At 41.5% G+C, this 12,504-nt stretch overlaps 1 protein-coding gene across 2 annotated transcripts in view; it reads left to right on the forward strand.

The window, feature by feature from the left end:
• Window positions 1-447: 447 nt before the first annotated feature.
• Window positions 448-12,504, forward strand: part of samd4a (sterile alpha motif domain containing 4A) — an 80,551-nt gene continuing 68,494 nt past the window's right edge. For both annotated transcript variants that reach the window (XM_086026251.1, XM_086026252.1), the window contains exons 1-2: window positions 448-605; window positions 1,620-2,267. In XM_086026251.1, coding sequence (XP_085882377.1) covers window positions 2,072-2,267 — 196 coding nt within the window. In that variant the 5' untranslated portion in view covers window positions 448-605; window positions 1,620-2,071. The remainder of the gene's footprint in view (window positions 606-1,619; window positions 2,268-12,504) is intronic.

Consider the following 12,504-nt stretch of genomic DNA (forward strand, 5'->3'; position numbering starts at 1 on the left):
GTTGAAGGCAGTCAGATCGGCCGTGCCTGCCGATGAGGTGTCCCTTATTTATTTTTCAGGGAGTTGGCAACCTTACTTGCATTTAGTGTGTTTATAAAGAAAATTGTGGAAACTAGACCAATGACTAACGTGCATTTCTAACAGCATAACACCTGCTTTATACAATGAATATGGAATTCTAAGTAAAATCTTCATATTTTTGGGAGTGAAATCATGAATTCTCAAAGTCACCTTATGGTGGCCTTGACTCTTATTCCAAGTATCGCAATATTGACGTGCTAGAGTATTTGTGCCACAGTAGATGATGAAATAAACGCCGTTTAAAAAGAGTTAACTGCGGCTTATCTCAAAACGGTTCTTTAGTAGCAACAACTGATCGTCTTATTTTGAAATCGGGTAGCAGAAGTTGCACGGCGTGTTGCATTCAAACGACTGCGGCACTTTTTTAGAGCAGGCGCAGGCCGACCTGGAGGGAGAGACGGAGGAAAAGTTAGTCAAGATGGCAAAACCCACAGACCCGGAGTGAAGGGGCACCGCTCCCCCCCAAAAGATTGCGTCTGTCGCCCGTCCTGCGACAAAGTCAACGATGCAAGCTGCGCAACAAGGTACATATATTCAACTTTATCCCGTCTTTATGGACCACAGTCGTCTCCTATTTTCCGACTGGATTGCCAATCCAATGTCTGTTTTTTTCGTAATTTTTGTTTTAAATGAAACTCCCTCACAGGGTGATTTAACCCCCCCTCAAACCCGATGTATAGGTTTATCAAACCTGAAGTCGCGGTTAAGTTAGAACATGTTTGCTACCTGTTGACGCAGCAGACATTTGTGAATTAGATACTGAGGACAAGCATTCGCGACTATGCCATGTAGGATACAGTTGAGTATGATCGGTAACCCACAAATACTTTAAGACAAAGTCATTGAGGTAACGGGGAGATTTCATGTTGACGTTGCCCGTTAGTTAAGGGGAGACTTGTATTTATTTATCGGCTACACACTCAAACGCACACCCACACACACACTCCCTCAGTGGTCACTCCTTGTGTGCTGATGAAGCAAAGTGACAGGTTTAGAAAGCGGCTAACACTAGCCTGTGGGCAGCGTCAGCTCCTCGCTCGAGCTCCTTAAAACGCGGCCACATTTCAGCCACCACACAAGCCCAAGTACATGTTTATAAGACAAGCCCGTCATTTAAAATAAGGCAACGGAAGTTAGTCCAGCTCCTACCAGCGCGCACGCTCGCACACACACGCACACGCACACGCACCCCCACACACTCCAGCCTGCGTTTCGTCGCTAAACCGACCGGCGTCCTTCCTGTGGGTCATTCCGGGATGCAGCGCCGGGAGAAGCCGACGGACCGCGGTATTTTTAGGAATGGGTGGATACCAGGAGCGAAAATAATTTATTTTTGTCCCGGCAATGAATACCACGAGCTTAAACGCACGGGCGACGGCGAGGAGACGACCTATAAATGCCCCTTTACAGCAGCTCTGTTCCAAAGTGTGCATGACTGAAGCAACAGGGACACTGGCGCCTTTTTTTTATGGAAAGGGCAGGGCTTATATGATCAGACTGGGACTTAACTATTCTCCTCCTTTAACACCTTCTTACAGGCCCAAAAGTTCCTCAAAGAATATGCCGGTGATGCAGATGCTGAGGTGATATATTGCGAGGTGTAAAGCTGACTCATCAAATCTCAATTCCTTTGCGGGTGAGTAATTAGCTGAGGGCAAGTTATATCAGTCATCAGCAAGAGGAGCACCTGTATTCTCTCACTGGAGGCCAAATCTCCTCCTGAAGGAATACGTGAGCACCAACCAGACCACCGTCTCGCTGTTGCCAAAGCTAAGAATGGCCTCACGCAGCTTCAGCTGAATCCATCCGACACTCAAAGATCCCAAGAACCTTCCTCAGTTTAACCCAGAACGCCGTTGGAAAGTTTAGGGAAGATCTCTCTGTGAGTCCCTCCTCCCCCGACAGCCCCTCCCAAACAAAAAAAAGCTGGTTTTGGAACTCGGGCAGCAGCGCTGTCACCCCACCCCGCCTGCCGCCCCGCTCCCAGACCATGATGTTTCGCGATCAGGTGGGCATACTAGCCAGCTGGTTCAAAGGGTGGAATGAGTGTGAGCAGACAGTGGCTCTGCTGTCTTTGCTGAAGAGGGTGAGTCGGACCCAGGCTCGTTTCCTGCAGCTCTGTCTGGAGCACTCCCTTGCGGACTGCACGGAATTGCAGGTTCTGGAGGCGGATGCCAACAATCCAGGTAGGTCAGCCAGCTTCTTAAAAAAAAAAAAAAAAAAACCTAGCTAGTTTCAGAGTATTTTTTCCCTCACATGATATGCTTTATAACAGTGTAAATGTCAATGACAACAATACTGTTGCACTTTGTTTTGTCAGATAAAAACAGGGAATTGTTTCACACTAGCTTGGTACAGTGCTGAGTGTGGACTGTTTTTCAGTTCCTAGTTTTGGCATTCATACAATTACTGGTGTGTTTTTCCCAATGTTCAATTGGCTAATGGGGCAGGTATAATTCAGCCTTTTGAAATCTGCGTGGCATCAAGTGGCCACCGGCAGGTAAAATAAATGAGCAATATACATATTTAAGCTTTAATGCATACTGTGCTGCTGTCCATGTTTTTTTTTGTTTTTTTTTGTTATTGAAACTATAAAACATCTCTCGACTGAACAGTGTGCAGTTTACTTGACTATTTTTGTTTTTATCTGATACAAACTCAAAATAGTGACTTCCAGCTTGACAACGCAAATCTCTGACTCTTTCCTCCATTGCTGTTTATGGACACATGAATTTGTCAATGTGCTGAAAATGATGATGTCACCCCCTCAGAGGGTAATGTGAATTTGAATACTCCCACAATGCTTTTCTCTTTTTCACATGTTCTATAATGTATAGTTATTAACTTATTTGTTTAGTGACTTTGGTGAGTATAGTGTTAGGAATCAGGTGTTTTTCTGTATTTTAATATTCTTTCATTAGTTTTACATGACAATAAATATACGTGCTTGAGATAGGCACCGTATTTGAGAAGAGTGCTATTTAACTCTTGTCAATTCCATCTCACTGCTGCCACTCGCAGCGGTTAGCTGCGGCTACCTGTGGTGGTAAAAGGTGCTCTTTTTTTCAAATATCGCTATTTCCTGCATGTAGAAATAAATTCATTCTGCGATGTAACCTTTAAAGATATGAGAAAAATAACTGCATTCAACGTCCTCAGCAATAACCTGGTTGAGTTACCTTTTCAAATGTCACAAATAATCAAAGTTTAGGCACAGGGTTCATCCGATAGCGTGATATTAATGTAAAATAACTTGCAATTATGTGTTTACACTTTTTTCATGTAGCTGTCTTCCACATACTGTAGATCTGTCAGTGTGCCATGTCCTCACTGTGTCCGTAAAAGAATTGCCCCAAAGGCCTCATGGGAAGATCTGGCTAAGTTTTGTTTCAGCAGACTGCAGCGTGGCCATGGAAACAAACCCTGGCAACTTACAAGTCTCATGAAAAATTGAAGGAAGCGTTACTGCTGCTGTAGCAATGTGGAGCTCATGTCGTACCTATGGCAACATCTGCATCACACATCTGCTGGCTCACGCAGTGTTTTTAGAAAAAGCAGGCATGGCTTGGGTGGCATAACATGATAATGTCCCTGATCTGTGAGCTACACACAAACGTGTGCAACAAGGAGCGATGCAAATAAAAAAAAAAGAACAATATGGAGGGAAACATGGACAAGAGCCACTCTTAATTTGCCATCAATCTGAACGGCCCCGCTTGCAAACCTTTCATTTTTATGCTGTCGGTGGACAGATTGCATGAATAAAAATGAGCTTTGCACGATAGAGGCCTGGTTGATGTTTGGAATAGCTCGACATCGCTGGTTTGTTGGAAATAACGCATCAAAAAGCTTGTTTTCTCACTAGCTGTGCTATTTGTAAATTGACCGTTTGTATCCATATATCATTCTTATGTCCGTGGTCGCAGAGGAACTTGTTACTCAGTTAGCTTTATGACGAACAGAGGTTAAATGGGTTCCAAGTGACATGCATGACAGGAGGTCCATCAATTCACCACAACATTTTGTCACAATTGCTAGAAAATTGTTTCATATATATTCTTATACTCTTTTTGCCAATCCCAGAAAGGTAAACCCTGGATTGACTGAGTGATTTGTCTGTGTCGTTTTGCATGTCGGTTCTGCTAAATGTGCTTTAATTATGGAATACATTTCTCCATTTCCCTGCAACGGGGAAAAAAAAAGTTTGTGTTTGATTCACACACGAATCTTTAGGAGTAACTGGCACTTTAGTATTTTGCCCAAGGATGCGTTGTCAGGGCTGGATGTTGTGGATGGGCGACATGGCATCAGGGTAGATGAGTAGTTGAGTATCTTGCTCAAGAATCATCGGGACTGAGGGGAATCGGTGAGTCGAATCAACAAACCAACAATTGCTGAAAGGCCGCGTTCCCATTTGTGCAATACCAACACTTGATTTAAATATTTTTTTTTACAACAGTAAGCCACACTGAAGAACATTGGTCTCGGAGAACTTTGCTGCTTGTGGTGTCTTTGCTTCAGTTGAATCAGAAAAGAAGTGGTAGATCTAAATCAATGAGAGAGAGAGTGCAGCGTTTGATATCAGAATTAAGGCTTATTTGGTTGTTCGCTTTCAAGAGCCCTCTGGTATGTTGTAGTTACTAGTTTGACTGTTGTGAACTGATGTATTATTTTTGGGGTTTCTTGGTACAGGACTTGAAGTCAGTGTGCTTTCGTCACTAAGGCTAGGGCTGCTCGATTATGAAAGAAATATGAATCATTATTTTGGTAATAATTGAAATCACGATTATTCAAACAATTTATTTTTTGGTACAAAATGAAAAAGTGTTTAAATGGAAAAAATATAAAGACAAATGTAAGTAAATTCCTTTTGGACCAAAGAACATTTATAAAATTAGTTACCAGTATTATAAATTTTAAAAAGGTGCAAATGTATAAACTCAAGTATGATAAACAAACATATAGCGTAGAAATTAATATTAGTAATTGTTTTTTTACGATTATGCCAATTTTGTAATCGTTGTGTTGTAATTTTAATTGAATTTCGATGAATTGCACAGCCCTAACTAAGGCCTTAAATGGAAGTCAATGTAAACATTTTTTTTTCAAGAATACTTTCCATGCATGCCCACTAGTTGAAAAGGGTATTCTGATAAATATTGCGTTTGTGGAATAAGTGTTAATCCACTAGTTTTTAGCCATCTCTGCAGGGCGGCCATTTTGTCTTCTGTCGACTGAAAATGGCATTACAACTGATCACAACAACCAATCACGGATCACATTCATCAAACAGGTCAGCCGTGACTGGTCGTTGTGAGTAGTTGTGATTTCATTTTCAGTTGACAGAAGACAAAATGGCCGCCCCCAGAGATGGCTAAAAACGAGTGCATTTTGCTGATTAACTTAAATCCCACAAACGCAAAATTAATTAGAATGCCGTGTTTCAATTAGTGGGCCTGCTGGGAACATATTCTTGAAAAAAATATGTTTGGGTTGACTTCTGCTTTAAGATTGTGTGTGTCTCTTTGTGTGTGTTTTTCTAATATGTTCTTAATACTGATGGGACATTATCTATTTTTGGTATTTTTTAATGTAAACTAACCTGTAGTGTAAACCCTTTTGACCGACTATCCAAATTGGAAAATTAAATATACAGATTCATTAAATCAATTATTCTGAAAGTGGGGTTTAGTAACTTCCAGGGGTCAGCGAACCGTAGCTTGAAGGTCCACACAATTATTAGCAATATATTTTGTTATATCATACTAAAAATTGCATACGTACATGGGGACCGACTCAGCAATAAAACAAACATTTTCAACTAACTGAACAAGCTACTCTAGCTTTGGACTTTTTAAAAGCTCTGATATGATTGTGACGTCATATAAATCTTGCATCCGTGTATGAATAATCATTTTGGGTTTTAGATTGAAAGGCATTTTACAGGAAAAAAGTCCCAATTATTTTTTTTCCAAGAACCAAAGGTGTCTTTTGTCTTCTTTTTTTTAAGACAGTTAAGGCTTTTTTTAGTAGAATAAAAGGGATAATATAACAGGAAAAGTTGTATTTTTTTTAAATTAACTTAAAATATGACTTTCTTCCCTCGTTAATTTTTTACTTCAATCTGGTATTATAACTTTATATTAGAGAAACAAGATTACAACTTTAATGCGTTACATTCTTTGCTATCTTGCATGTACCGTTAACACTCATAAGTAAGTAGCCAAATTAGCAAATACTTCCAGCATAAACTGGGACTACAGTTATATCCATCCATCCATTATCGATACGGCTTATCCTCACAAGGGTCGCGGGCGTGCTGGAGCCTATCCCAGCTGTCATCGGGCAGTAGGCGGGGTACACCCTGAACTGGTTGCAAGCCAATCGCAGCTACAGTTCATATGTTTAATGTAATTCAAGCCACTGTGATACTGAGTCAGTGCGAGCCCTTCGTGACAGTCATATCTTGGGCTGGTGGTAGACAAATGTGACACACCCAACGCTGGATGTCACAATAAAAAGATTTGAACTGAAATGTGTATCCCCTGATATGATGAAGGCTCTGAGTATTTTATTCACAAAAATGAATGGGTAAAAGTTACAGATCGTATTTTTTAAAGAAGCGCTCTAGCGATGTTTATCTGCGGTCATTTGAACTGTGTGTTAAGCCTAGTTGTCTTAGTAAGGCTATTATTTCTCCTTTGTCCGTAGCCCAGTAGTCCAAATAATCACCCAGTGGTTCCACACCTTTGCATTAAGTCACTAAAAAGAGCCCATAGCCCAAACCGCCAACTTTCCCACAACCTCTGCTATATTTTACAAGCATTAAAAGCTCATCATTCATTTTCATCATTGCAGTATTGGAGTCAAAGTGTTTGATCAAACGCACTGCGCTGCTGAATGAGATAATCCTGGTATCGGAATTCTTGCTGACTGGGTAAGGGTTAAACTGCAGCTGGAAGTCTTGGACTGAGTGGAAAAGCGCAACTATTTGCAAAGCAGCGTACAAATGAATGGAATCCTCAGTGGCCTACTTCTGAGCAACTGAGAAGCTTCCTTGTTGTGTGACGCAGAGATTGCCACGACTGGTGGATATTATCCGTTTGTCTTTATAGAACGTGTTGGAGATTTTGTATTTCAATTAGATTCTTCCTCATATACAATTTAATGAGTACATTAGTTTTTCCCAACTTTCTTTCATTTCATTACAGTGTGACTTATTGTAATATTCACTTCATGGCTTAAGTTTAGTGGTTTACACACAAGGACAAAGTGGTGGGTATCCTTCCATTAACAAAGGCCCGAGAAATAACTTGAATGAAAACTGTAGTTTTCTGGCGCAGTCACATTGGCATATATGTTGATAGGCGCAACATTGAAGCATGCAAAGAAATGAAGACTTTGAAACATGGAGGAGGCACATTGATATTCTGGAGCTGCTTTGCAACATCTGGCACAGTCTTGAATTTGTGCAGCTTACAAGGAAACTCTCCTGACTATCAAGGCTTCTGGAGAGAAATCTGTAGCCTGTTCTTAGCTGCAGGTCATGGATCACCCCCCCAAAAGGAAAATGACGCAACACATGCAGATACTGTAAGAACACTCGAGAGAGAGAAAAGAAACGAAAAAAAACATCAGAGCTGTCTGAAGTGACTCTCTTTGAGCCCTGGTCTGTGAGAGGAGCTAACGCACGCAGTCTGGAGAAGACGCCCTTCAAACCTGAGATAGAGGCAGCAATGCCTGATTTTCATTAATCAATCGATTTTCAGTAAATCTAGCTATTAATTTTGTCAGTCTCAAGTTGTTTCTTTGGCCTTTGAGGGTTTTTTTTGGTGTAATTAGATGGCACCAACATTAACATAACATTCTAATTCATACTGTGATAATACAATGGAAACCATATAAATGGTTTAGCAAAATTTGAACAATGGCAAATTGGAGCTTACAGTACATCGTGTATGTTTTAAATGACATATGCTTACCGGTATGTGTAAAACGTGCGGGTATTTTAATTGAAGTAGCTGTTGACATCTTGAAAGGTGGAGTCAAGTCAAAATATTCTTTGCCATGTGTTCTATGCGCCCCCACTAGTCTAAACATGGTACTCTGATTAATATTGCATCTGTGGAATATGAATTTTTAAAAATAAAATCCAGGTTTTTTAATCCATCTCAGGGGGCTGCAATTTTTCCTTGTACTGCAACTTGTTGTTGACTCAAAATGACACCACAGTGCCGAAGGGCTCAACTTGCAAACGTCACATAACCAAACCCAGGAAACAGATGAGCCGTGGCGGTCGTTTACCTGAGCCCTCGGGCATTTGTGATGTCATTTTCAGTCGACAGCAAGTGGCAAAATGGCCACCCACTCAGATAGATTTTTAAACATGGGTGGATTTTTCTGCTTAATTTATATTCCACAAACACAATAGTAATCAGAATACAGTGTTTGGACTAGTGGGGACGCATAGAACATATTATTGTTAAGAATGTTTTTGACTTTAAATTAAATGACCTTGTTCATTTAAAAGGGTTCGTGCTAATTTGAGCATTTGTCTGAAAAAATCACAAAATGGATACTGTACAATGTTGGGGAAATTGTCTAGGAATGTGGGCAGGTCCCAGCACTCTCGACTCGAGGGCTCAGCAAGAGTGTGGCGGGAGCTTGCCAGAGTTGAGGTGGGAAAAGACAGAGTGGAAAAGAAAAGCTGATTCCCACTTCAGTTGAGTGATAGTATGCTGCAGTGTCAAAGGCAGAGTAGGTGGGGCAAAGAAGGGAATAGATGATGTGACTACTGATGTCAAGTTCAGATAGAATTTTCACTGAAGTCAAGATTTTCTATAGTTGCATACAGTATATGGTCATTTTTAAAATGTTCGAATAATATACAATGCAGTGCAGGGCTCTAGACTGCATCTAAATGGCGGCATTTTCCCCCTAAAATTTGACACAGTAACTACAATTTTATCTACTTGCGCCAGTGCAACCAGTAAATTACTATTCTTGAATATTTTTTGTTGCTGATAAACATTTGCTCCACACTTTTCAGTCCGTTTATCAGTAATATAGTGAAAATCAGTGGGATGAAAGTTTACCTTGCGAGTCAATTTATAGTTGTGTGCCTTTAAATTCAGTTTTATTGCCTTACTATTATAAAACTTTATCTTGCGGGCCGGTTGCAATGGTACACTTGTGGAGGCTGGTTCTCTACACACTGTTTGTTGATTGGTCCACAGAATTATTGCGTTGTAAGCTTTACTTCCTTAAGGTACTATTGGAGAGAAAACCTTTCTCTCTATTGGACACCAAAGTATTTCACAGCACCCACGCATGAGCAAACAGTTTATTTCTGGAAATTGACAGCTAGTTCTGTGAACTCATACTGAACCTCAGGAATGGGGACAGACAGCCTGCCAAAACGACCAGAGGGGAAAATGAAATAAGGCCTGTCTCTTTCTTGCTCTTTCTACACTAAAGGCCCTTTTTGTCAGTTGTGTGTGTATGGAGGGAAAATCAGCTTGGCTACTGTTTGTACGCTGCACTGATGGAAATAACTTGATGCGTCAGAGATGCACATGTAAGAGAGTGAATGAGGCAAAGTGAGGGAAAGGTGTAATTAATTGCAGGAATTTGGGATGTGATCCATCGTGGCCATTATTAGGCCATTGGTAGTTTGGAGCCTGTCTCAGTGGAGATTGGGCAGGAGGCAGGTTAATATGGAGGACCAAAAACTAACCAAATCAAAAATGAATAAAAGTGAAAAGAAAAACAAATATAAAAAATGAATATTTGGATGTTTGTTTGTCTCTGTGTGCCCTGCGATTGGCTGGCAACAAATTTGGTGTCTCCCCCGCCTACTGCCCGAAGACTGCTGGGATAGGCTCGAGCAGTCATTGCGACCCTTGTGAGGATAAGCGGTATGGATAATGGATGGATGGATAAAGCGGCGGTTCGATCGGGGAAGGTAACAGGAGGCAAGGGGTTTGTGGTTCCGGTTGCCACCTGCGCAAGCTGGCGAGGCAGTTCGAAATACGGATGTCGATCAACCAAGAGGTGAATAGTTTAACACACTTTGCACCGGCCCCTAATTAGAATAACATTTCTTCATGTCAGCATGAAATGCAGAAGGAAATGAGGGGGCAGTCCTGAGTGTGTCTTGGGTTGAACTATTTTATTTGCCTATTGGGTAGGTGATGCTGCTTGCTGCATTGACATATCAATCAACCAATAGGCGAATAGCTCAACCCAAGACACACTTAGGACTGCCCCCTCATTTGAATAACTTTTGCTTCTGCATTTCTGGACCATCCATCCATTATCCGAACCGCTTGTCCGCACAAGTGTCGCGGTGAGCTGAAGCCTATCGCAGCTGTCATCGGCCAGTAGGCGGGGTACACCCTGAACTGGTTGCAAGCCAATCGCAGCTACAGTTCATATGTTTAATGTAATTCAAGCCACTGTGATACTGAGTCAGTGCGAGCCCTTCGTGACAGTCATATCTTGGGCACACAGAGACAAACAAACATACACAATCACACCTAGGGGCAATTTAGAGTGATCAATCAAGCTACCATGCATGTTTTTGGAATGTGGGAAGAAACCGGAGTACCCGTAGAAAACCCACGCAGGCACGGGGAGAGCATGCGAACTCCACACAGGAAGGCCGGGGCCAGAATCAAACCCACGACCTTTGAACTGTGAGGCGGACATGCTAAGCAGTCGACCACCGTCTCGCTCATTCATGGACCAAAACTGCAAAACTCAAAATAAATAAATAAAAGTGAAAAAAATATATATAATTGGAAAAAAAAAAAAAAATGGAAATAAGAACAACACAACATATATAACACAAAATAAAAGTAAAATTAAATAAAAAAATAAAAAAATATTTAAAAAATTAGAAATAAATAGTAAAACAAATGTGGAAATAAATAAAAAAAATAATATATACATACAGTTAAATATCAATTTATTTATGTTTCATTAAAAAATTTTTTCAATTATATCCATCCATCCATTATCTGCCACTTACCCGAGGTCGGGTCGCGGAGGCAGCAGCTTCAGCGGGGAAGCCCAGACTTCCCTCTCCCCAGACACATCTTCCAGCTCTTCCGGAGGGATCCCAAGGCATTCCCAGGCAATCTCTCCAGCGTGTCCTGGATCGTCCTCGGGGCCTCCTGCCGGTGGGACATGCCCGGAACACCTAACCAGGGAGGCATCCAGGAGGCATCCTAATCAGATGCCTTTTTCAATTATATATTTTTTATTTTATTTTATTTTATTTGTTTTTATTTTCACTTTTATTTATTTTTGATTTTGGCAGTTTTGGTCCTGAATGACATACATTTATAAAGGAAATATCTTGTGCATTTTTCCACTAATTTAAAACAGTTCTTAAGTGTCCTAATAAAAGGTATAGACATTTTTTGGTCAAGTACACAAAGAAAAAAGAATTACAGACTCTGAACTTCCATCTACAACATTCTGGTTGAAGTCATTCGGTTTTGTCTCATGCAATTGAGCCACTGCTTACCTCACCCACCAGAATAATGCCAAGTATAGGTTTCCATCCATCCATCCATTATCTGTACCGCTTCTCCTCACAAGGGTCGCGGGGCGTGCTGGAGCCTATCCCAGCTGTCTTTGGGCAGTAGGCGGGGGACACCCTGAACTGGTTGCCAGCCAATCGCAGGGCACACAGAGACAAACATCCGCACTCACAATCACACCTAGGGGCAATTTAGAGTATCCAATCAACTTAACATGCATGTTTTTGGAATGTGGGAGGAAACCGGAGTGCCCGGAGAAAACCCGCGCAGGCACGGGGAGAACATGCAAACTCCACACAGGGAGGCCGGAGCCGGGATCGAACCCACGACCTCTGAACTGTGAGGCGGACGTGCTAACCAGTCGACCACCGTGCCGCCAAGTATAGGTTTTGTTTACATAATCATCGGGGGCTTTTCTCAAACAACCCAGCATTTGAAGATAAAAGCCATCCTCCAGGTGAAGTAAAACCATAATTTTCACTTGTGGAGTCAGCTTCTTTTTTTTTTTCCAGTCACTGATGTGTTTTACTCGCCTGACATCAAGTGATAGTGTGATTACAGTGGCGTAGCTGGACTGTATTCCACATGGGTTTTGAGGTCAAAGGGGCCCAACATTACATACTCAAATAGAGGACAGAAAATTGCTCAGTGGGGGGGTGGAGCCTAGTGGAAGTTGGTCAAAGTTGGTACACTGAAAAACTAACGGAAGCATGTTTAAAATGATAGGCGGACCGGTCGTGACAGGTGGGCCCGTGGGTTTACAAACGCCACCAACCCCACATCATCTAATGTGTGAGCGAAGTTTGTTTTTTTTTTTTTTAAATGACTGACTAAGCAAGGACGGAAGTGGGTTTTCGTCCGTCCCTGTAATCGT

This window comes from Filicampus tigris, chromosome 3, assembly GCF_054856515.1.
Source record: "Filicampus tigris isolate MCC_2025a chromosome 3, RoL_Ftig_1.0, whole genome shotgun sequence".
Classification (NCBI taxonomy): Eukaryota; Metazoa; Chordata; class Actinopteri; order Syngnathiformes; family Syngnathidae; genus Filicampus; species Filicampus tigris.